The 23,782-nt window shown below is 43.3% G+C and overlaps 2 protein-coding genes and 1 pseudogene across 2 annotated transcripts in view; 2 read left to right on the top strand and 1 right to left on the bottom strand.

Moving 5' to 3' along the window:
• Nucleotides 1–3,831, top strand: part of RHOJ (ras homolog family member J) — an 85,655-nt gene extending 81,824 nt beyond the window's left edge. Inside the window, exon 5 of the mRNA XM_049612656.1 lies at nucleotides 1,687–3,831. Within this exon, the coding sequence (XP_049468613.1) occupies nucleotides 1,687–1,833 (147 nt within the window). The 3' untranslated portion in view covers nucleotides 1,834–3,831. The remainder of the gene's footprint in view (nucleotides 1–1,686) is intronic.
• Nucleotides 3,832–16,933: 13,102 nt separating this feature from the next.
• GPHB5 (glycoprotein hormone subunit beta 5) lies at nucleotides 16,934–22,291 on the bottom strand. Its single transcript, XM_049611933.1, has 2 exons — nucleotides 22,088–22,291; nucleotides 16,934–17,275 (listed from the first exon to the last, which is right to left on the bottom strand). The coding sequence occupies exons 1-2, from the start codon at nucleotides 22,289–22,291 to the stop codon at nucleotides 17,087–17,089; spliced, it is 393 nt and encodes a 130-aa protein (XP_049467890.1). The 3' UTR covers nucleotides 16,934–17,086.
• Nucleotides 18,349–18,895, top strand: LOC125908986 (60S ribosomal protein L21-like; annotated as a pseudogene).
• Nucleotides 22,292–23,782: the final 1,491 nt, after the last annotated feature.

Below are 23,782 nucleotides of genomic sequence, written 5' to 3'. Positions count from 1 at the left end.
GCCTGGAGCCTGCTTCAGATTCTGTGTCTCCCTCCCCTCTCTGCCCTTCCCCTGCTCGCACTCTGTCTCTCTATCTCAAAAATAAAGATTAAAAAGAATTTTTTTTCAAAAGTCCATCTCATCTTGAAAAATACAAAGATGGGCACCAGTGAGTGAACCGTGGCAACAGTGGTCTAAAACTGAGTAAGACTGCCAGCTCTAGAGGGGGTGTGTGCTTCACAGCTCACTGCATTCCTTACCTCTCCCTATGGTCTGGCACCAGCCCTGCCTTCCTTATTAACATAAGCTACTGGAATAGGCATGTAATTTTGCTATCCTGATTTAGTCACGTATCTGCTATGGTTTCCAGGGGCTCACCATCATCCGACTATCCTCTTCTGCATCTGCTTTAATTCTTCAGTTTTTCTCTTTTTTTTTTTAAGTTTATTTATTTATTTTGAGAGACAGAGAGAGCAGGCAGGAGAGGGGCAGAGAGGAAGAGGGAGAGAGAGAATCCCAAGCAGTTCTCCTCACTCAGCACGGAGCCCCATCTGGGGAGATCACGACCTGAGCCGATATCAGGAGTTGGACATTTAACCAACTGAGCCAAGCAGGCCTCCCTCTGGCTTGCTATTTTTTAAATAAGAAGCTATAGTTCTGGACTGAATTTCTATATTTCTCAAAGAGATTTTGTGATTGCCAAATACACCACAGTATGAAATCATCAACAGCTTCGAAATAAAGCCCTAAGCAAGAACAAAATATTTAATCACTTAAATACACATAGAATGTATACCAACTAGGAGGGTGTCTTTGTCAGTAAATGTATTTTATGATTTTTATTTGTGCATGTTTTGGGTTTTTCAGCTCCTTAAAGTATGCCTTTAAAGTATGTTAAACCTGGGGCTCCTGGGTGGCTCAGTCGGTTGAGCGTCCGACTTCAGCTTAGGTCGTGATCTCATGGTTTGTGGGTTCGAGCCACGTGTCAGACTCTGTGCTCACAGCTCAGAGCCTGGAGCCTGCTTCAGATTCTGTGTTCCCCTCTCTGTCTGGCCCTCCCCGGCTTGTGTTCTGTCTGTCTCTCTCAAAAATAAATAAAAATTTTAAAAATGAGTATGTTAAAACTAAATAATAATAATATCAATTGGATATTACTTTGCTGAGAGAGACCTCATCGGCAGTGCGTGTTATTGGAGAATGACCTAGCAAACCTCATCCCCCACTCTTCCTATGTGCTTTACCAACCAAGCTGACACTGCCTTCTCACATACAGAAGGAGATACATTTCACTTGTACCAGATTTACACATTCTGCATGCATACGAAAGGGTGCTAAAAACAACATCATGTAGCCCTGTTGTTCACAAAGTATATTTAAACCATATCACTGGCTTTGAATCCTCTCTCAATTTGTACATTTGTCGTATTCTTACATTCAGGATGAGTGGTTACGGATCACTTTCAGAACTTGCTGCTTACCAAAGGCAATCCATGGCCATTTATTGCTAATACCAGGAAGTAAAAAATACAAAAATTAGAATAGCCGATGCAAATGGAAATGTAAAAGAGAAAAAAAAAAAAAATCCAACCCAACCCCCGGCCGTCTGTGGGACCAGGAGCAGTAGCACTTGGCAGGGCAGGGGGCTGAAACCACTCTGCTGTTCTCTCTCCTTTCCCCCTCACGCGTTTCTCTCTTTTTGTGTTTAAGATCGGAGCACAGTGCTACCTGGAGTGCTCGGCCCTAACTCAGAAAGGTCTCAAAGCAGTTTTTGATGAAGCAATCCTCACCATTTTCCACCCCAAGAAAAAGAAGAAACGCTGCTGCGAGTGTCACAGCTGCTGTTCAGTTCTCTGAGGCTGCTGGGGACCTGCCCCACCCGCATCCAAGGGTGAGACCAAGCTCAAACCACGAAGGAGGGCACGACCAGAGAGGAAGTCCCTTCGCAAGCACGAAGGCTTGCCCTTGCACGCCAGGAACACACACACACCCCCCCCCCCCTCCGGCCCTCCAGGAGCACAGCAGCACACTCGTCAGCCACCTGCCCGTCCTCTCTACCAGCCAGAAGCATCCAAATCTCCAAATCGGAGAATGCGGAGCCCGGATTTCAGCCAGTGCCGCTGCTGACCATGCTGAAAACAAAGGCAAAGACCATGTTGCATTTTGCATCCCCCCCACCCCCATCCATGAACGTGAAGCTGATGGAAAATCATCACCAAAAAAAAAAAAAAAAAAAAAAAGGAACTTGGTTCCTATATTAGTGGCCTTACCCGGTGTCTTCTACAAAACACGGGAATACCATACTAACCCTTCCTCCTGAATCTGTTGTTCCCCCTTTGTGTCCTGCATTTATTTGTATTGTTCTAAGAAATTTACTAATATACCAATTTACTCAGGCCTTACAAATCCATACCAAGTTAGCCTAAAGACAATGTATTTTATATGCATTTCCATATTCAGCCTGTTTCTACCAAAGCTATTAGAACCAATATGTACCTCTGAATGCCTGCCTGACTGTAAGAAGAAAACAAGAAAATGTTTAAACTTTTGGAAATTTACAAAGCCAAGATTTTTGAACCCGGTTGAATTGTTGTGGGTCCACATTTTTGCCAAAGATTCACCCTGGAAATGCTTTTGCTGATGGGTAGCGTTATTTTTTTTCCATATTTATATTGTGGCAAGCTACAAATGAACTGTGTTTAAGAAAGTAGTTTCTCTGCTTTTCAATCAAACTGACCGGGGGGAATATACAGACCTTTTAAAAGTCTTTTAAAATATTCTTTATTCAGCAAAGTGAACTTTCCTGCTCCCTCCCTTCCCCATGGCAGACCTGTTTCCTCCCTTGAATTCACACTTACTCCCATGCCCAATGATAACCTGATCTAAAAGAAAGACCTGGCCACAGGGCATGAAAAAGCGAATGTTTAAAAGTCTCCAAAGGTTAAGCAAAGTGCCTCAATTTTTTCACTTGCATCAACCCAAAGTGCTTCTCAGCTTACCCCATGCACGCTCCCAGTTCTATTTAAACGACATTTTCCAAGTACAGCTGGTACTAAAATATTGCCTCTCCCTATTTCCTACACTCATTATCCCAAATGTATATTTAGGGGATGGATCTGTGTATACTCAGCTCTGGATCTGTTTATCCCCTGCTTCCAAAATGATGTACTCTGTAGAACAGGAATTTCGGTCTTGGGAAGTAAAAGCCCCCAGAAAGTAATGATGTGCCCTTTCTATATGCCTCTTCCAAACATCCTGGGATTCTTGTTTCACAGAGTGAGTTTTTTCCTAGCTTTTAATTAGAGACTATAAAGTCTCCTAATTAGTCTTATTTGCTTACAATTACCCTGGAAACACCCAGGTAGGCACTTTACTTTTTATTCCAATTGCATAAGCCGAGTGCCTCTTTGCAACATCAAATGACACCAATTTCAGCAGAAGAATCTCTGCATTCACACTCCTTCTGTTGGAAAAATCCAGTCTTTCTAGTCCCTTCTGCTCTTGGAGGAAGCACATAAAAAAGAAGCATATGATGTAGGTCTTTTCTGTTAGGACTTTCCATGACACCCCCTCAGTTGTTTAGGTTTTGTTTGTTTGTTTGTTTAGAATTTCTGAAATGTGTTTCCCTTCTTCCACATTGCAAGTTCTATTTCCCTTCCCTCCCATCTAGTTGTTAAACGTTTTCTTAAACACACACACACACACACACACCCCAAACTGAAAGAAAACGGGAGTTTTGTAAGTCAAAGCTTGACAGAGAAGACAAGGACTTTCTGCCTCTGTAAATGAAAACCAACTGTGCATAAACTATAACCCTGCAGAGGTTATGGATTCATTCTTTACAAACAACAATGAGCATTTAGTCCTGTAATAAATGAAGTGCTGTTAGCCACTTTTGTTGCATGATTGCATAGTTACATCTTGCTAAGGGGCCACTCCTCACTTCTCCTTGATGTGGATGAAAAATCCAATGCTGTATATTTGCTCCACCAAGGAGGATTTTCCAGATGTGTGCATTCAACAGGCAAATGGTTGCCCAAGCCATCGTCTCCCTACTGGAACACAGAGATTAACTTGTCCACAGTGGGAAGATCATTCTCTCCTCTAGAACCAGAACCCGGAGAGAGAGACCGTTAGTGTCTGGGTGGAGAGGCTCCAGCTCTTAGGTGCTTAGGAGCTAATTATTAAATAAAATAACAAAGAACAAAGCAACCTAAATGAGTTAATGTCATTCCACCAAATCAACCATGTATTCCCTGTTTCAAGGCAAAAGGTAGTTCACTGAAAAGTGTTTCGTGCTTTAAGATTAAACAAAACTATATCCTGATGCCAAAGATAAGAAGACATCTGAAAGAAGGATCTGAAAAAGAATTCTTTAACGGTCTACACAATCTTCCAAAGTCAAGAAGGGGCAGCCGATCTCCATTGAAGGGTAAAGTCTTAGCTTTTCAGACTAAAAGAGACCCCAGAAAATATAGTCCAACCCCCTCATTGTACAGATGAGGAAACTCAAGTCCAGATGGGTCAAAAGAGGTGTGTTATGGCAGAGCTGGAACAGACCTCAGCTATTCTGCTTCCCAGGTGAGTATGCTTACCTCACACTATAGTTGATTCATAATCACAGATGTTAAGTTGTAGTTTTGCAGGTGTATTACCAGAGTTGCATCTGTTTACTCTATAGATGTTAGCCACATGTCAAATGCATAACTTAGGCCCTATAAATTAGATAATCTGTCACACTAGTAATAACCTAGAGACAAGAGTTTGATCTACAGTATGCTTGGAATCCACAGTATACAATATACTGTATCCCAGTTTAACTGCACAGTATACAACAATGTAATCTCAATCTAATGGCTTAACCAAGTAGCTAGTTTGGTAGATATTTTTTTCAATCAGATGGTTGGTTACTTGGTAGAATTAATGGACTCCTTGGGCTATTTTGGAAACACACAGGATACACACAAGTCAAAGGCATGTCACGGTAAGTAATCTGGGCTGATTTCTGCCAAGAAAAGTTATACTCAAAGAAGAATTACTGAATGCAATAACTACAGCAACCCTAAACCAGGAAACACTAAACTGGGAAATCCAAAAAATAACTCACATACATATGAGAGGAAGGAAATTTTGGTCCTGAGACTCCAATAACAATATGTCTGATCATGATATGCAAAGAACTGCTTGGAGGATCTCTGGTCCGTAAGAGAAATGCCAGATAAAGTGGATATAACCACACACAATTGCCATAGAACCATCAGTAAGGAAATAATATTTAAATGGTAGTAAAGAAGTAATCACAACCATGCTCACAATTTTAGGAGAAATTAAAGCAAGTTAAACCCAAAACTTGAGGCCAACAAAAATGTCATTATTTAGAGTATAGATTCTTGTGAGCAATAACCTCGCAAAGTAGAGAGTCTTCAGAAAAACAATATCGGACTTGAGGTAAACCTTTAAAGATGCAGTATTGGGGCACCTGGGTGTCTTAGTCAGTTCTCTCTCTTCCCTCTCTCTCTCTCTGAAGAGTTCTCTCACCTCCCCTCTTCAAAATAAATTAGCATTATAAAGATGCAGTATTGCATTCACAAAGGCAAACTCATCCAGGAGACCAAAGTGATGGAAAATTAGAAACTGAGGTTTTGCTTTAAAGGAATGTTTAAATGGACACCATGCTGGAGATGATTACCTAGCCATTTATGTCTTCAGCCCCTATGATCAGATGCCAGAATGCAAAATGTGCATTCTCTCTCAAAGGTGAGGGCCACAGGTCACCAGATATTCTCTTAAGAGTCATTGGATAGGCTGCCCAAGTACACATAAGGAAACCCAACAAAATATTTTCATTTCCACAACTGTTAGAAACAGAAAAGGAAAACGAGGATGGGGAAACCGAGTTTCTTACAAAGGAAGTTAGGTCCTTTTAAAAAGGAAACATTTAGAGAATGGAGAGAAAACTAAAAGTAAACACAAGGCAAAGACACACAACTTGACGATTCTCCCAGAGAGTGGAAAAGTTCTGCCCGGGGCCTCCAGAGGCCTAGGGAAGAAAGGAGGCCTGTTCGTGTGAAGAGCGTTCCAGAGTCAGCCAACAGGGTTAATCATATGATAATTCTAGATAATTCCACCTCACCATTCATGAAAAATGATGAAATTCTGGCCAGTGCTCTTTGGGTCCTCAGTAGGAATGTGGGCAGGTCATCACGGTTGCCCATCCACAAGCAGACAGTCAAGGGACACTTACCGAGGAATACGAGTGAAGAAATTATCTTGAAAGTTTCTGAAGCACTAACGTGACGTAAAACCTGAAAAGGGTGACTTGATATCTGGAAAGACAGTTACTGGTAGGAATGCCATTTATTCATCTTCAGTGGAATATTTCTGAATGGAACGAGGGCATTTAACATGCAAAATGACAATAACGGAACACAAACACATGAGATAAGCAACAATTCATGGTGCCTCCGTGGTCAACAAAGCCGAGAAATGAAATGAAATGCCGAGCTCTAGACAGGGGCACTTCAGACATCAGAGGCTGGGTGGTGTTCACTGCAGATCCATGAGGGTTAGGGGAGGAATAGGTCAACGAGGGTTTGGCTCATCTGTGAATTCGGGGATGCAAGTTCAGCAACAGTTCTTGGCTTTGTTTTCTTAAATGTTTAGTTATTTTTGAGAGAGAGAGAGAGAGAAATAGCACAAGCGAGGGAGGGGCAGAGAGAGGAGGACAGAGGATCCGAAGGGGGTTCCATTCTGACTGCAAAGAGCCTGATGCGGGGGCTCGAACGCACAAACCTCAAGATCATGACCTGAGCCGAAGTCAGATGCTTAGCCAACTAAGCCACCCAGGCACCCCTAGTTCTTGGCTTTTAACTTCCATGACAGGAGATTAAAATAAAAGCTACATGATTAATTTTGGTCACAATCTATTTTTTTTTCTCCCCAGGGAATATTATGTCAAAATCTGGAGTTGTTTTGTGCATTTGTGCTTTAAACATGTTCTACCCCGGTAATTTCGTTGTGTCCTTGAGCTTCATGCTGCTATAGGCAGAGTGATTTTGTTGTATTTTCAGCCATGTTCTCCAAGCCTCTCAATATATACAGTTATCTTTGATGAACACGGTCTGATCAGTGTTTTAGGGGACAGGAGGTCTGGGGCAATGTGAGGAGATGGCCCCCAAGGCCCACAACTGAGTCTCACCCCCAAGCCACATTAGCTCCCTGAGCTTCCCAATAACCCCGCACACACCAGTCTTCTTCAGACTTTATGTTAATTCTTTGCAGGAGAAAACAGTAATACTTTCATGGCATGATGGTATGTTTGGGGCAGCTTTGCAAACACACACCTAAAATTACCACCACCTGCCATGTTTTGAATCAAGTTTTTGAAAGCAATCGGATTTTGTTCTCCTAGAGGAGCCATGGGCAAGAAGGTTAATGAATTCTGCATTCTTCTCATTGCCTGGCTTAAATTGTTTTTTGCTCTGAGTAAACAGTAATTACTGGCTCAGTCCATCTCAGCAGAATTTTATCCCAACTGAAAAGAGTCCATGTGCCTCCCCATGTGATCGCTACAGGGGAAATGATAGACAAGGGAAATAACTTTGGCTTTCTTACAACCTGCTTCTTATAGAATGGCTGTTCTATGTACGCTTTTGTAATTAATGGAATATTACTTCATGTACTCTTTAACCTTGCACTTTGTTTTATGCCATGTTCTGACTTTTACGTCATTAAATAGTCTTTTTTTCCCTTACTCTCATTTCTGAGTGATCTGAGGGTGTCTTCATCAGCCACTTGAGAAAGGCCTCGGTTAGAATGAACTTGTCTAGCCCTTTGCTACTGAAAGGTGTGTCCCAGGATCCAACCGGCAGCATTCCTGTGGAGCTAGTTAGCACTACAGAAACTTGGGCCCATTCCAGATCTAATGAATCCGAATCTGCATTGTTTTTCATGTTTTATTTATTTTTGAGAGAGAGAGCACAAGCAGGGGAGGGGCAGAGAGAGGGGGACAGAGGATCCGAAGCAGGCTCTGCTCCGACAGTAGCGAGCCCCATGTGGGGCTCCAGCTCACGAACTGTGAGATCATGACCTGAGCCAAAGTCGACCGCTCAACCAACTGAGCCACGCGGGTGCCCCCAAATCTGCATTTTAATAAGACCCACAGGCAATCTGTGTGCACATTAAAATTTGAGAGGTACTGATCTATGAGATGACCAAGTTTACCCTCTGTTTTTACATCCATGCATGTAGCTGCCTGACGAAGAAACCATCAGCTTTGCTTGTCTCTATGATACTACCCTTTGGCTATTCCTTAAGCTAATATTTGAGCTGTTCATGTTTATTGGATGAATAAAAAAGGCTTTCCCGAAGTCCTTTCTTTTTCTTGTCATGTGCTGCCCAGCTGCACTAAAGGAATAAGCATATTTTGAAATTCAAAGCAGAAATTCAGAGCATCTGGTTTGAAAGATCTGAAGTGCTTCTGTTCTTAAAGGGTTTTTTTTGGTGTTTATAAGAGAGAGAAAAAAATGCCCTCCAAAACTGTTTTCCAGGAAGAAATGAGAAAAACTCATATCACAGGAAGTTATAAAAATGAAGCTAAAACAAATTTCTGAAGCATAAACTCTTGGTGAATCTTCTGTCTGCATTGCTTAAGATGGGAGCATGGTAGTTACCACAATAAGGATAGACGACAGACATGTCCTCTAAACAGGGCATTCCACAGATTTATATCTTCATTGTCCTAAGCACAGACAGACTTGTATTCATTTATTCAGTGTATTTTTACTGAACATCACCGTGGGCCATTCTTTTTTTCCCCCCACACAACCTCTGTGTATAAGAGCTCTTTAAAAATTGTACACACAGGGGGCACCTGGGTGGCTCAGTCGGTTAAGCATCCCACTGGATTTTGGTTCAGGTCATGATCTCATGGTTCGTGAGTTGGAGCCCGGCACGGGATTGCGTGCTCCAGCACGGAGCCTGCTTGGGATTCTCTCTCTGCCCTCTCTCTCTGCCCCTCCCCTACTCACACACGCACTCTCTCTCACAAAGTAAAAAACATTTTAAAAAATTGTGTGTACGTGCACACACACACACACACGCACACACACACTGAAATGTATCATATTCAAATCCCATTGTTGCTGAAGAGGTCCTGAAGGCAAATTATACCTGCACAAAGATTACCACTTCCTTTGTACCTGCAAATGGCTTATTAATTTTCTGACTAGGGCATCAGCGATTCCATCCCAGAATAAGGACTTGATGCCATTGTGCAGACAGAGTCACTCAGGGACTGCCACCTCTGCAAAGGACCACCTCCTGCTTCCACTGTTGACAGAGTTCTGACTTTGGTGCTCAAAATCAGGGGTCCCTCTTCACGCTCTAGGCTGCAGGAACCCATTTGTGTCCCAAGATACTTTTAAACTGAAAACGCTTTTTTTAGGTCGATTTATTTATTTTTGAGAGAGTGAGAGAGAGAGAGAGAGAGCTTGTGCACAAGTGGGGGAGGGACAGAGAGAGAGAGAGACAGAGACAGAATCCGAAGCAGGCTCCAAGCTGTCAGCGGAGCCCGACATGGAACTTGAACCCACAAACCACGAGATCACGACCTGAGCCAAAGTTGGACACTTAACTGACTGAGCCACCCAGGCGCCCCAACACTGAAAATATATTTTAACTAGGACAGCTTTTACACGTGGGAGTAGTTTGGCTACCAAAGTGGTTAGCATTCTTGGAGGCGTCTAGTCAAATCCCAAAACAGAATACTACCAAAGATTGTTTTCATTATTGTAAATGTATTCCTGATTTCTTGCTCATAACCACTGGTATAAGCTGCCAAAAAGTGCTTCTTACACCAGGGACCGCCACAGCCCTGCACACCCACCCTTCACTTCCTTCACCAGGCCACAAAGTAAAGCCTATTTTCTCTTCTTCATAAAAAACTAGTAGAGGAAGAAAACTGGCATCAACAACCAATCTCTCGTCAAGAATCCATTTACTCATCATTTTTGAATGTTTGATTTCCAGTCCCTTCACGGCAAAGCTAATGGAAAATACCAGTCTGAGATATCTGAAAGCCTCCCCCTGTTGGAATAAAAACATTTCTACTAAATTAAGCACATTGAAATGATCAAGTGCTGAAGAAGAGAGTCCCCTGCTCAGAGGCCGCCTGCTTCTACTCCTCCGCTTGTCTACGGTTTATGCCGTAGAGATTGGCATGAGATCGATGGCACGTTAGTTCCTTTGGCTCTGTCCTGAAGTTGGCTCAGGTTTTGTTAATGCTGAAATTTGCAGCCCATTTCAACTGGACTTTATTCTCATTAACTGATGTTTATGTTTCAATAGGGAAATGTTTCAGCACTAGCTTCCCGAGCTTGCTCAAGCAGGAGCTAAAAGCTGAACAAAATCTTCCTCTTCGAAGCATTTCCAACGTATTTGTAAATGCTGATGCCTTAATTCCACTCAGTAAAATTGGCTCCCTGCCTCACCAACGTTTTAATTTTGATACGCAAATTTCAAGAGGGAGACAGAAGATGGAGGTTCAAAACATGGGTACCTGGGTGACTCAGTCGGTTGAGCGTCCAACTTTGGCTCAGGTCATGATCTCATGCTTTGTGAGTTCGAGTCCCTCATGGGGCTCTGTGCTGACAGCTCAGAGTCTGGAGCCTGCTTCGGATTCTGTGTGTGTGTGTGTGTGTGTGTGTGTCTGCCCCTCCCCTGCTTCTGCTCTGTCTTTCTCTCAAAAATAAATAACCATAAAAAATTAAAAAAAAAAAAAAAGAAGATGGAGGTTCAAAACAGCCTGGAAGCTTGGATCATCTTCCTTAGACGGTGTGCCTCACTATAGTGTAGAGCCTTGGGAATCTCTGCATGAGCAACACAGTGAGGCCAAGAAAGCGTGATCAGCTCATACATTTCCTGTAGAAAGAACCTGCAAAGTCACAGGATTAAATTTCTCTTTCAAGTGCATAGCTCTGCATGTATGCTTCCTCAAGATAATGGCAATTAATAATTCATCATACCTTTTTCATGTATGTATATTTTAAGTTTATTTTAAGTGAATAAATGCTCTTTTAAGTAACTTCATGTTGCATATTATTTATGACTCAGGGATAGCTATATTTATTTCTTGCTGGTAATCATATCTTCCACATCACCAAAAGAATATTACCATTCTCATCCTGGTAAATGCTGATATTTCTGCTAAAGCAAAATTTCTTCTCTTTTGGGGAATGTTTGTTTGTTTGTTTGTTTGTTGGGGAATGATTGTATTTGGGGTTTGAATGACTTTCCAGAAGCCCCAATGGTCCACAATCAAGGTTGAAGCATATAACTGATCCTGTATATTGGGTAGCCTTTAAAAAAAAACACCCCAATTATTCAGTATGCTAAAGAAATGGTACAGTTGGGGGAACTTAGAGTCAATTATAAAGCCAAAGAGCTTAGGAAATGTTTACTTTACTTCTGATAATGAGGACCAGGAACGGAGGAGACAGAGGAGAGAATAATCCCTCCAAATTCCTTAACACTAGAGACAAGTCTCTGCCATACACTATCAGTTACAGTGCTTTGCACCTGCTCCTTCTTTTCTCATCCTTTCTCTGTTTCTTTTTCGAGCTATTAGACATCACCTCTTCAGAGGTCTTCAGCGTCCTTTCAGATGCTCTGGGATCACAACAACAAGGCACTAAGCCTTCTGGATCTCCCTGTACACAATTCCAAACAATCCCATTCATTAAAACAAAGGGAACTCATTGTAAAAGAAATGCCAGAAGATTCATCTAGCAAATAACGACCAAAATGCTTCGACTCCAGCAAACTTTCACTAGTAGAAATTTTGCACAGAAAATAAAATTTGCAGAATTTGCAAAAGAATGGTTTCAAAGTTGCTTCTTAATAATTTGCTTTAATGTTTTGAAGAAAACTAAAAAGATAAGGCGCACGTTATTTTATAGGAAGCATCTCCTGGACGAAGAATACAAGTAGTCCTCTGGCAAACTTTGTGAAATAACAATTATTAATTAATGCCGCATTGTTTTCAATTAGATATACACTTCATTTATTATCTCAGAAATGCTTTTTATTACATTTAAAACCTAAATAACTTGAAGTGTTCATTGGGTCACTGCAGCAAAAGTCGGTCCTCTCTGGGTGGCCCTTTCACTTCCCAATCAATGAAAGAAGAGAAGCATGACCTACTGGTTCAATCAATGGAGCTAATAAACCCAGAAGTAGAATGAGCTGTGAGAATTTATAGTTTTCATTCAAAGCGTTCCCATAGAAAAAAAAATTTCAGGAAATCCCCCTTCTCCTCACCTTTTGTTATTGCAAAACAAACATATTTCCAAGAGTAAGGAGTTTCTGAGCATTTATCTAGAGCTCGCCTAAAGGCACTGAACCATCATCACTCTGCACCCAGTGCTCCCAGTGCCTGTGAAATCAGTTGAGAGCACATAACCTTCACTTCCACAGCAGTGTCTTTGAATTTCCCTTCGAGGCTCCAATCCTTTTCTCCCTCAGCTCTCCTGTTGTAAGCTTTGATTTGGGCTACTGCAAAGCATGATCTTCCTAAAGGTTATACAGGAAATTAGAAAAAAATTGCCATCTCCATAAAACAACCCAAGCTTGCACTGAGCCACCTCCGGGAGGGGCTGCCAACACGCTAACCAATGGCAAGAGATAGTCTAACATCAATGACTTCAAAGACTTCCCCAAGCAGTAACCACTAGGAAGGAGCACTCCAAAAAGGCATCATGCTCTAGTGGAAAGAGTGTGCAGTGAAACCTGCGCATGCTGCCTATCAGCGGTCGGATCCTGGGCAAGTCACTTGACTTCTCTGAGCTTCGCTTTCATCAGGTGTAAGGTGGTAACGGTAACATGGCCATTCCAGTGACTCGGAGCATAGGCGACCCAAGAATTCCGAAGAATTAACAGAAAGGATCCTGCTCAGAGTGAAAAAAATCCATAAATGGTAATAATATTTATATCTTTATTTCCCAAACAGTGCCTTGCACAAAATTAGGGGTAATGAGTATTTGTGGGAAAAAAAATATTTGTGGAAGTGAGGGATGGGGAAGAGAGAAGGGGAGGGAAAGGAAGAGGGAAGAAAGAGCTTTGAAAAAGGTTCAAGGCTAGCATTGAGAGAGGTATTTCACTCTTTTTCTTTTATTTTTTAATTTTTTTTAATGTTTATTCATTTTTTGAGAGAGAGACACAGAGTGTGAGTGAGGAGGGACAGAGAGAGGGAGACGCAGAATCTGAAGCAGGCTCCAGGCTCTGGGCTGTCAGCACAGAGCCCGATGGGGGGCTCGAATTCCTGAACCGTGAGATCATGACCTGAGCTGAAGTCGGACGCTCAACCGACTGAGCCACTCTTTTTCATTAATAGCTTTTTTGGTTCTAATATATATTTATTGTAGAAGGTCTTTTAATACCAAGGACCAGGAACATCGTGGAATACTACCCAGCACCACAGGGCCTGCAGATGAGAGTCTTCTGATTGCTGTTGTGCTTGTGCTGCCTGTTACAGCAATTACGTTTACCTTGCCCCTTCCAGCTACATGTCATTGCTGGGTCTCTGCTATTCCAGACCCACTCATCTCTGCCAAGACCAGAAAGCCTGGTTCCATGGCGGCTTCTCCTGCCTTCCACCCCAGCCTGCAAAGGACAACCACCATGGAGCTTCACAGGTGCATTCCTTAGCACTTTAGCGAAGGGAGTCCATTGAACCTCCAGATGAACATAGCCACTGGTGAGTTCTCGGGTCTTATGTAATAAATCCATTCTAGCAGGCCCACCTCCTTGAGCTTTTTATCCTCAAATATCCTTCCAGGACAGTTCTGGCATCTTCTCTCCATTAGTATAAGCCCCATTTCCCCCAAACTTTAAAGAGCCATCCCAATAGCGCATTGGGACCAGATCCACGTGCCCTGGTAAAGATGTTAAATCCTGATTCATGGGTCGACGTCCCCATTAAAAAGCTCTTGTCCGGTCTTATATTCTGCCACCCTCCCCCTCATCCATTGAGATAAGAGAGTTTGATGCCCTCCAGGTCCATCCTCACTGTGTTCTACCCCATCTCTGTTTACGTTCATCAGGTCCTCAGGATGCTTCAATGGAAGATCTTGTTCTCCCATCATACAGAGAGTCCTTCCCCAGTGGAGTCATCCTTAGACTTGACCTTAATTATCCATGAGAGGTCATGGACAGTATTTGAGGAAGGCAGGTATAAAGCATCTTCTGTGGATGGAGACTCAGCCTGGTCTCAGCAAGGGGAGGCTGATCTCTCGCAAGGAGGAGTGGGCCCCTTCTGTAAGGGAACCTCAAAGTCATCCACTAATTGTCCCCATTCCAGGTCTTCCTGTCCCACTCCTTCCCTAGGAGGACCTTGACTTAAGGATAGAAGACGGCTGGGGATCCAGACTTTTCTTTTTTATTTTCTTTATTTATTCATTTTTAGAGATAGAGAAAGGAAGCAGAGGGGAAGGGCAGAGGGAGAGACAGAGAGAGAATCTCCACCCTCAGCGCAGAGCCTCACGTGGGGCTCCATTCCACGCCCCTGGAATCATGACTGAGCTGAAATCGAGAGTCAGATGCTCAACCAACTAAGCCGCCCACATGCCCCAAGCCTTTTTAATAATTCAGCTGCTCTCCCGCTTAGGTCTGAGGCCTGCTGTTCAGCACAGTCCGTCCTTCAGCTCCAGGAGAAGAGGGTGGCTTCAAATGTGGCTTTTACACCATCCCCTGAGTGCTTCGATTGTACTTAACAACTAACTAATCCCACAGTCCTGACAATTACCATTGTTCCCACATCTCTCCAATGTAAAAGATATTGATTAGCCAGTACATACCTTTCCATATGTATCCCGTCCCAATTCATCACAAGGAGTCTTAGTAACTGTGATGCAACAGATGCCTTATGACTCTCACAGCCAACAATACTGCCTGTGGCATCTTGGCTAAGCACCCCAGAAGATAGCTATGCTGGACTTCACCCATTAGCCCCCTCAGATCCACTCTCCACTCATACTTAACCTACTACCCAGGGTGAATATTTATAGACGGAATCAATGAGCTCCCGTGCTCTCCTCCTTCCCATGTACTTCAGCAGAAGATCAGGGCACAGAGCAGAGTGAGACTGGGTGTCTTCTCCCCCACCTCCCTCCCTACCAGGCCTTGATTCCAGACCAGCTGGGTCCTAAGAAAGGAAGGTCACAGCTCTCTCTGGGGTCTGATGGTCACTTCCTCTTCTCCTTCAGCCTAGGGATGTTCATTGCTTCTAAACAAGCATTCAGAGTGTTTTATCACCCCTTGTTGGTTTCCTTAACTCTGCCAGCACATTTATAAATAGCGACTCCATTCACTTGTCCTCAATGTCTGGCTACAGTGTATCACTCGTTTCCTTCCTGGCCCCTTACTCATGCTGCAGTCACTTCTCAAATTGTGGCAAACCCTTACTGCTTCTGCCCTTTTTCCCTAAGTTTCTTTAAGAAGCTGCTGTTTCTGTCAGAAAATTCTGAGGGAAGTTCTTAGGGATGGGTTGAAAACACTTGTGAGGTGTCACCCAGGGTTACTCCCAATCGCCACCCACTGTCCGGCCGAGATCCCAGGCTCCCCACTACTTTTTGTGTTAGAGTGTTTTGCCTAACAACAGATCTGCACTAAGGACTGGGGTGGACTTTGCTCCTGTTCTTTGTTCCCAGGTGTTCACCTCAGCATCCCAGTCCTTGACCGTCAACCCCGACAGTCACATTTCTGTTTTCATGAGGACTTTTCCAATTCCTCTTTCAAGGAGGGCTCCTGGCTCCCAGCTGGGATATGCCAAGGATGTGAGTCCAGATGGAGCCACCTTGGAACTTACCATATCCAGTCATTTGTCTGTGTCTCTTACTAAACATGACATTCTAAATTCGTTTTGAATGTGCTTGCTATTGCTATTCCAAGTATATTAAAGACTAAAAAGACTTTTTTGAAAGTTTTCATGAATCCAAAAGACAAAGAACATGCTTTATTGGCATTAACACAGATTTTCCTGGCGTGTTGTGAAAAAAAGGAACAGAGTTCATTTCAACCCTCAAAATGTCGGAATTAAAGACACTTGCACAATACCAGAGTTAAAAAAAAAAAAAAAAAGTCACAGAGAATCAGCTGCTGTAAGATTTTAGCACAAGGCCTAGATGATCACGGACTTTCCCCCAAGCCAGCAATGCAGTTTTACCCCTATAAACATGCAAAATTTCCAAATTTAAAAAGTTACAACTTAAATTTAAAATATGCTAAATGGGAAAGAATATTTGTGATTAATCATTTTGGCCATAGCTTTGGGAGAGCATCCCATGAGTCTAAAACCAGAGTTTAGTTCTGTACATTTTTAAACCTAAACGATGGATCCAGTTCACATTTTCTCCTGAGTTTTGTTTCATTTTTGTTTTTGTTTTTATCACAAAGGGGCCTCTTCATGAAGGAAGAGCTTCAAGAATTTTGCTTGGGAAAAGAATCATCCAGAACCAAACACGTTTCAATTTGAGCTACTATTGCCCTCCTCTTTTTAATCTGAGCACTTTTTAACCTAAGTGCTCAGTTAAAAGAAGGAGGGAGTATTTTCTCTAAGGAAGCTTGCAATTGGATTTTCTCTGGGGGCTTGAGGACAAAGCCTTGGTTTTATTAATATCTGGCCCTTTGATCCTAAATCTAGTTGAAGACCAATTGTTAAATAAGAGATGGGAATTTAAAGACTTTCTAGACCCATTTCCTAATTACTCCCACTGCCCTTAAACTATTGGCGTATTATAAATCCAGATTGGAGGAGGATTGTGGTATATACAAATTATGTTCCGAGATTCAAGGCAAAGATAAATTAATTTGCCAGTGTGTGAACCAGAGAAATTATTTCAGCGAAAACACAAATGTTGTTTTGCATTTTTAGCATCAGTATGCTGCCTCTGGGCCTTAGGCCGGAGTTGGGCCTAAGGGAGACGGATAACCTCCTCCACAGGTGGTCAGAATTAAACAGTCCTTGAATCCAGGGGGTATAGCTGCTCAGGTTGCCCGTGCACCTGGGTCCGTGAAGCTCAAAGCTGCCAGCTGTGTTCTGTAGGCCATGCCAGCTTCAGATGGTCTCGCACTCCGTGGTGGCAGTGGAACAGGCCCCGCAGTCGCAGCGGACAGCCACGGGGTAGGTGTAGAAGGGGTCCACTCCAGGGGCGCAACTGGGCAGCTTGACCGTCACCTGTCTGGTCTCGTTGTAGGTACAGACTCGATGATGGGCTTCAATGTAGGGGGGTTCCAGAATGGGCTTCTATCCTCACGGGTAGAAAACAGGGAACCCATTAGAACATGCCATCTTGTTTCTTGTCCTCCGTACCATTAATCACTTTCAGAAACTAACTCGTTAGTCATTTGTTTACTTGTGAATCTGTCTCTTCCCAACAGAAAGCAAATTCCTGAGAGCAGCAACCTGCTTTCTGTACCCTATCCTGAGCTCCCAAAGAGCCCATGGCACATAGCAAGGGCTCAATAAATATTTAGCAAATGAATAATCCTGATCATTGCAAAAGTCTTCTAACTGGTCTCTCTTCTACCATCACCCCCTACGGTCAATTTACAGCACAGCAGCCCCAAGTGATTCTTTCAAAATGTAAGTCAGATTCCTCTCTCTTCTCTCTCAAAGCCCCAGTGATTTCGCATCTCACTCAGAGTAAAAATCAAAGGCGTTCAGCCTCAAGACCCTCCATCATCTTCCCCACCCCTGCACCCCCTGCTATGTCTCCGACCACCCTGTCTTGCTGGCTTCCTCACTCTGCTCCTGCCACAGTATCTCCTGATTGTCCCCCAGATCCACCAAGAACAGCAGCGCCCCAGAGTCTTTGGCCTGCTATTCCCAGTGCCCAGAACATCCTTTCCTGACCATCTTATTTATAATCACAACATCCCACCTCCACACCCTGCCACTTCCCACCATCTTCCTGCTTTTTCTTCTGCATAGCACCTGTCAGTACCACGGGATATATTACATTATTTTATTAATTTGTGTTGTATTTTTCCCACTCTAAAAAGCAAATTCCATCAGGACAGGGATTTTTGCCCATTTTACTCACTGCTGCACCTCTACTACTCAGAGTAGTACCTGTCACCCAGGAGGTTCTCGATAACTATTTGTTGATTTAATGACAGAAAACAGCAAGGCAGCTTCTGGAACGCCCTGTGCACTGTTCTGATAATCAAAGGATTCACTTCCTGCCTTCAACTCTCATAAATCTTGAATTCAAAGATAATTTTGTGAAGAGCATATAGATCAGGAAGTCGGCACAAAGTAGTAGTTAAAATCCTAAACCCTGTAGCGGAACCCCCGTCTTCCAATAATTCACCAAAATGACCACCACAAAGGGGAAGAGAAGAGGCACCCGCTATGTGTTCTCTAGGCCTTTTAGGAAACATGGAGTTGCTTTGGCCACCTACATGCAAATCTACAAGAAAGGTGATGTTGTGGACATCAAGGGAATGGGTGCTATTCAAAACAGAGTGCCTCACAAATGTTAACTATGCCGAGACTGGCAGAGTCTACGGTGTCACCCAGCAAACTCTTGGCATCGTTGTAAGCAAACAAGTTAAGGGCAATATTCTCGCCAAGAAAATTAATGTATGTATTGAGCATGTTAAGTACTCAAATTGCTGAGACAGCTTCCTGAAGTGCGTGAAGGAAAATGATCAGAAAAAGAAGGAAGCCAAAGAGAAAGGTCTTTGGGTCCAGCTGAAGCGCCAGCCTGCTCTCATGCCTTGTGAGAACCAATGGGAAGGAGCCTGAGCTGCTGGGGCCCATTCCCTATGAATTCATGGCCATGAGTGTTAATAAATAAATAAATAAATAACCAAAAGACCGTGTAAAAAAAAATCTCAAATACTGTGGTCAGACCCTTGACCTTGAGCCCCTGTTCTTCCACTTGCTGAAGACCTTGGAAAGTCCACTTGACTTCTTGAAGCCTCAGATTCCTCCTCTGTGAAACAAAATCTCTACTTCACAGCCGTGTTGTGGAGATACGGTAGGATGACATGCACACCGCACAAGGCCCAGCACCAAGTAAGTGCTCAGTAAATCTGATCTATTGTTCTTATCAGGGTAGTTGCAAGGATAAGGAAGTAACAACAAAAATAACAACTTACAAGCTTTCAAAAACCAACGCCTTCACCTGTATTGGGTAAATAAAATATGTTAAACGGAGGCCCAGGATGAACTTCTTACGTGAATGTCGCGGGAATAATGGCTCTGCCTTTGACAAGGACTTCCATCCGATATCACTGCCTCCTCCTACTTTTCAGGTAGCATTTTACCCTCCTCAGTTTGCTGCATGTCCTCCTACCCTCAGTAATTTGGAATCTCAAGCAGGGGTGCCAGGTAAAATCTAAGACACTCAGTAATATCTGAATGTCAAATAAACAACAAAATTTTTTTAGTATAAAGTATGGCTCTACTCATTGCATGGGTAATAAGATGCCTACAGATGCCTTATGACTCTCACAGCCAACAACACTGCCTGTGGCATCTTGGGTAAGCACCCCAGAAGATAGCTATGCTGGACTTCACCCATCAGCCCCCTCAGACCCACTCTCCGCTCTTATTCAACCTCCTACCCAGGTTGAATATTTATGGACCGAATCAATGAGCTCCCGTGCTCCCTTCCTTCCCATGTACTTCGGCAGAAGATCGGGGCATGGAGCACAGTGAGACTGGGGTATTTTCTTCCCTCCCCTCCCGCCCTGCCAGGCCTCGATTTGGGACCAGCTGGGTCCCAAAAAACAATTGCTGTTTATGTGACACTCACATTTAAGTGAAATCATGGTTTGGTTTGACTTGGTTTTTGATAAATCTGGCAACCCTAACCCCAGGCCATGGCCAAAGGCTCTTTTCAGCAATAGTTCCACCTTTGAAGTAAATCCAGCTGCTTTGCTGTCACAGACATCCTCATTTTCAGACATGCTCTCCAGTTAAGTTACCAAAAATAAGCACTTTATATCTCAGAAACTTTTAGATTACTGGGAAAATAAATCTTGGTCTCTTATCTTAAATTTTCTATACATAACCTCCCGGTACCTAGTACAGTAAGGGCATAAATAAAAGCTGGCTAACATTAAGGAGAATCTTGTTGTCTAAAGGTCTCGGTGCTTCTATTTCTCCAGTGAGGACACAGTCCCTGACCTCCTGCGGGTGACGAGCATCCAAGTAAAGACATTCATCAATTTTTAAAGAGAAGCGAAAACGAGCTTAGTTGAAGGAAACAAGGTTTGAAATGTAGGCCCAGAGAGAGTTCCAAAGACCAGAGAGATGAACTTTGAGTGGGGATAGGCATGGCCAGGCCAAGCCCTGAGTATGAGAAGATGCCAACCGCCCCCCACCCCCCACCCCCGCCCAAGGAAGTTTGATGTCGAGTCATAGCCACAGTATCCTTAGTAATTGAATTTTTATTTGGCTCTTAAGTCTCAAGCCCCTGGATGATGCAAAAATAAAGCTAATTAGGTGGAGTCGTTTTATGTAATTTGGAAATTTTGTCACCAGGACCCAATCCATTTATGGGGCCATAATTTTATCTAAGTGACAGCAGGTTGCTCTCTGAGTCCCTGAATGGATGGCTGTTTTTTCCAATGGCAGTGTCCTCTCATGGTGTTCACAGACTTCTAAGTTGGCATCAATTAGGTTAAAAGATGTATGACTCCAGGGGCACCCGGCTGGCTCAGTTGGAAGAGTATCCAACTCTTGATCTCAGGGTCATGAGTTCAAGCCCCATGTCTGGTATAGAGATTACTTAAGAAAATAAATAAACTTTAAAAAAAAAAGCGTATGACTCCAGATAGAGGTCAATCCCACATAATTCAACAAATATTTATTGAAGGTCTTTTTCATACATGACACTGCAACAAGGGCTGGCAAAGGCAAAGGAATGAAACTCCACTCTCAAAAAACTTAGAACCTAGCACTGTGTGGTGGGGGAAAAAATAAGGCAAAAGGTGAACACAAGTCAGGGGTGGCCAGCAACTCAGAAAACCTCTGGGGAAGGAGTTGGCACTGGATGCAAACATCAAAGAATTTATTTAATAATGACAGATAGACATGAGAAGGGACATGAGAAAAAGACCAAAAGTGAGATTTCATGAGGGGTGCTTAATAAACCTTTTCAAATTCAGTCTGACAAGACCAGAGCTCAGGATATGTACAGACCCCAGGAAAATGGGCAGACTTCATATTGCTGAAGACCTTGGAAGTTGGTTTTGGAATTTGCAGTAGTGGGGAGTCATTTAAGGTTTCTGAGCCAGGGTGATGGTTTTTGAATCAGAGCTTGTGCTTAGTAATGAAGCCAGACCTCAGTAGAAAGAGTCAACAGTCACTCTGGGGTATGATGGGATAGGGTGCTAAATGGGCCTCTTTTCTGCTCACCTGGCAAACATCTCCTCATCTCAGCCCAATAGGGTTCGAACTTTGTCCAAGATTTGTATCCTCATTTTTAATGCACTGCCTCTTAAAAGGCTGGATATCATTGAATACAAAGGGACTTCGTGGATCTGTGGATGATAATCCCTGAGATCCCTAAGAATTGCAATGGGGAGTTGGGGCAGGGCAGGGCTGTGCGTGAGCCACTGAGGGAAGAATCAAGGACCTGCCCTCACCTGCTAGATAGTTCAAGGCCTGCCTCTTGGCGATTGGCTGGCCGTATCACAGGTAGAGGAATATAGAGAAGTGTGGGTTACATGCTTGAACCAAGGATTTATCCCTAACTTTCTACTGACTGTCTACGTAACTTTGCAGTCATTTACTCCTTGAATTTCTCCTGCCATCTGTAAAATGGATAGAATAATAGCACATCATAACCCCCTAAAGATGATTCCCAAATATACGACACTGTGTAAAATAAAAATATTAATTTTATCAGTGCTTTGTCAGAGGGGCAAGATCATGCTTCTTTCAGATTACTTTTGGAGAATGCCAAATAATTGTTATTTTAAAGAAATTCCGCAGAAATGCCCCACTCTACTTCATTTTATTTAAAAAGTGAACACTTAGGATTCAACCCAGGCGGCCGACCCTGAAGGCTTTGCTACCTGGGCTTGTCTTGAGACTCACCTCCCAGGTCTCACAGCGGCCCCAGCAGGCATCCGTAGTGATCCGAAGGCCCCTGCAGCCAGGCTTTTTGGCCAGGAAAGTAAACTCCCTCACGGCACAGCCCACAAAGGTGAGCAGGTTCCCACTGGACGTGCTGAGAACACAGCTGCAGCCAGCTAGGAGGAAGAGGGCCATGGGGCCGAGGAAAAGGTATGCCAGCTTCATGGCGTTCCTTCAGAGAGGGAAAGGGAAGAGAGTTTATTAACAGAGCCAGCGTCCTTCCAGGGGGCGACCAATGATATGATGGTCATTGTCAAAGGCACCTTGCTCTTAGCATTTCGGAAGAAATGAGCCAAATATGTGTAAAAGCCCACAGACTCCAACACAGGTGCCCGAATTTTCTTCTCCCTGACTCCAGTATGGTTTCCATGGACCCCTTGTGCTCATTAGACACCCAACCCTCCCAGGGCATCCTCAGGCTTTTCCTTGTTGCAACCCAACTGTTGGACTTAACTTCTGTGTTCAAGAAGTTTGTTCCAATGGTCTCTTCAAAATAAATTCAAAATATGAGTCACACCAAAAGTAATGCATACCCTAACATAACACATGAAATTATTTATGCTCAGATCTAGGGTACGTGGTGCCATGTTACCTGCCGACACAAAATTACATTTTCAGTGTCGTGGCTGGAAAACCAGAGGGGCGTAGATAAATGAAAACTGTATGCCCCAGATGTATGGTTACTAATCCAACCCACCATAAAACATGGGTATGCACAAGATATTATGAAACCTGGCACCTGACTTGGCGACATCATAAAAACGTATCGTATTAGCTACCAATTGCCTCTGCTCTATGCCTCCCCTGTAATAGGCACCCAGTTGTGATTCAGTTTAAACCTACCTATTGGAAAGCATTAGAAGTGTTTAAAACATAATCCCAATTTACTGTCAGGTCTATTCTTTCTGGGTCTTGGTCATTTTCTGTGCTTTTCCAGGAGCCAGAATCATTCCCTTCGCGCTTGGCCCCCTGGACAGAGCCTACCTGGATGTCAAAGTAAGAGTGGACACTGCATTTATGGAACATCCTCAATTTGTTGTTGCTTAAAATCATTCATTATTGCTGCAAAGTTATTTACTTTGAAATCTGATCTCTCGGTCTGATGCACTTCTACCGATCCACTTCTGATCTGTCACCTTAGCAGGGTTCTTCAGACTTCCCTTCTGGTGGAATGAAGTTACAAATATGGAGAAGCACTTACCTGATCTTGCTGGAGCTAACTCCTTTTAAGGTTCACACTTGCACCCAAGATTCCTGAAAATCACGATGAGTGATAGAAGTTTGCTCTGGGTAAATGTCTCTACCCTCTGTCACTGGGCTGCTTGACTGCTCAAATATATAGGAAGGGTCTTGTCAATCAAAACAGAAGAGAGGCAGATCCCTACAGGAACCGCTAAACACATCAAAGCCTTGGGATATAAAGCCAGTCTCTATTTTCCAAAACTGATTAACTTAAAGGGTGTTGTTTTGTTTCTTAACATCACCTGCTGAAACAGAAAGTTACCTTGGTGGGTGACATAATCCTAGGGAAACAGTCAAAAGTAGTTCACCTGGTTCTCAGGGGAACAAATGCACTGGGGCAAGATGGATTAATTTCCCTTCACGGGCACCACAGCTTTTCCTTCGAAGTAGGAGTCAGTTGCTAGCAGCTGACAG

Source organism: Panthera uncia (assembly GCF_023721935.1).
Source record: "Panthera uncia isolate 11264 chromosome B3 unlocalized genomic scaffold, Puncia_PCG_1.0 HiC_scaffold_1, whole genome shotgun sequence".
NCBI classification, from domain to species: domain Eukaryota; kingdom Metazoa; phylum Chordata; class Mammalia; order Carnivora; family Felidae; genus Panthera; species Panthera uncia.
The sequence above is the reverse complement of the archived record's forward strand: the minus strand, read 5'-3'. Positions and strand labels throughout refer to the sequence as shown.

Coding starts and splice junctions, on each gene's coding strand:
- GPHB5 (XM_049611933.1), bottom strand. CDS start 22,291: ATGAAGCTGGCATACCTTTTCCTCGGCCCCATGGCCCTCTTCCTCCTA. Junction 17,276..22,087: donor GCCGCTGTGAGACCTGGGAG/GTGAGTCTCAAG, acceptor CCGTGAGGATAG/AAGCCCATTCTGGAACCCCC.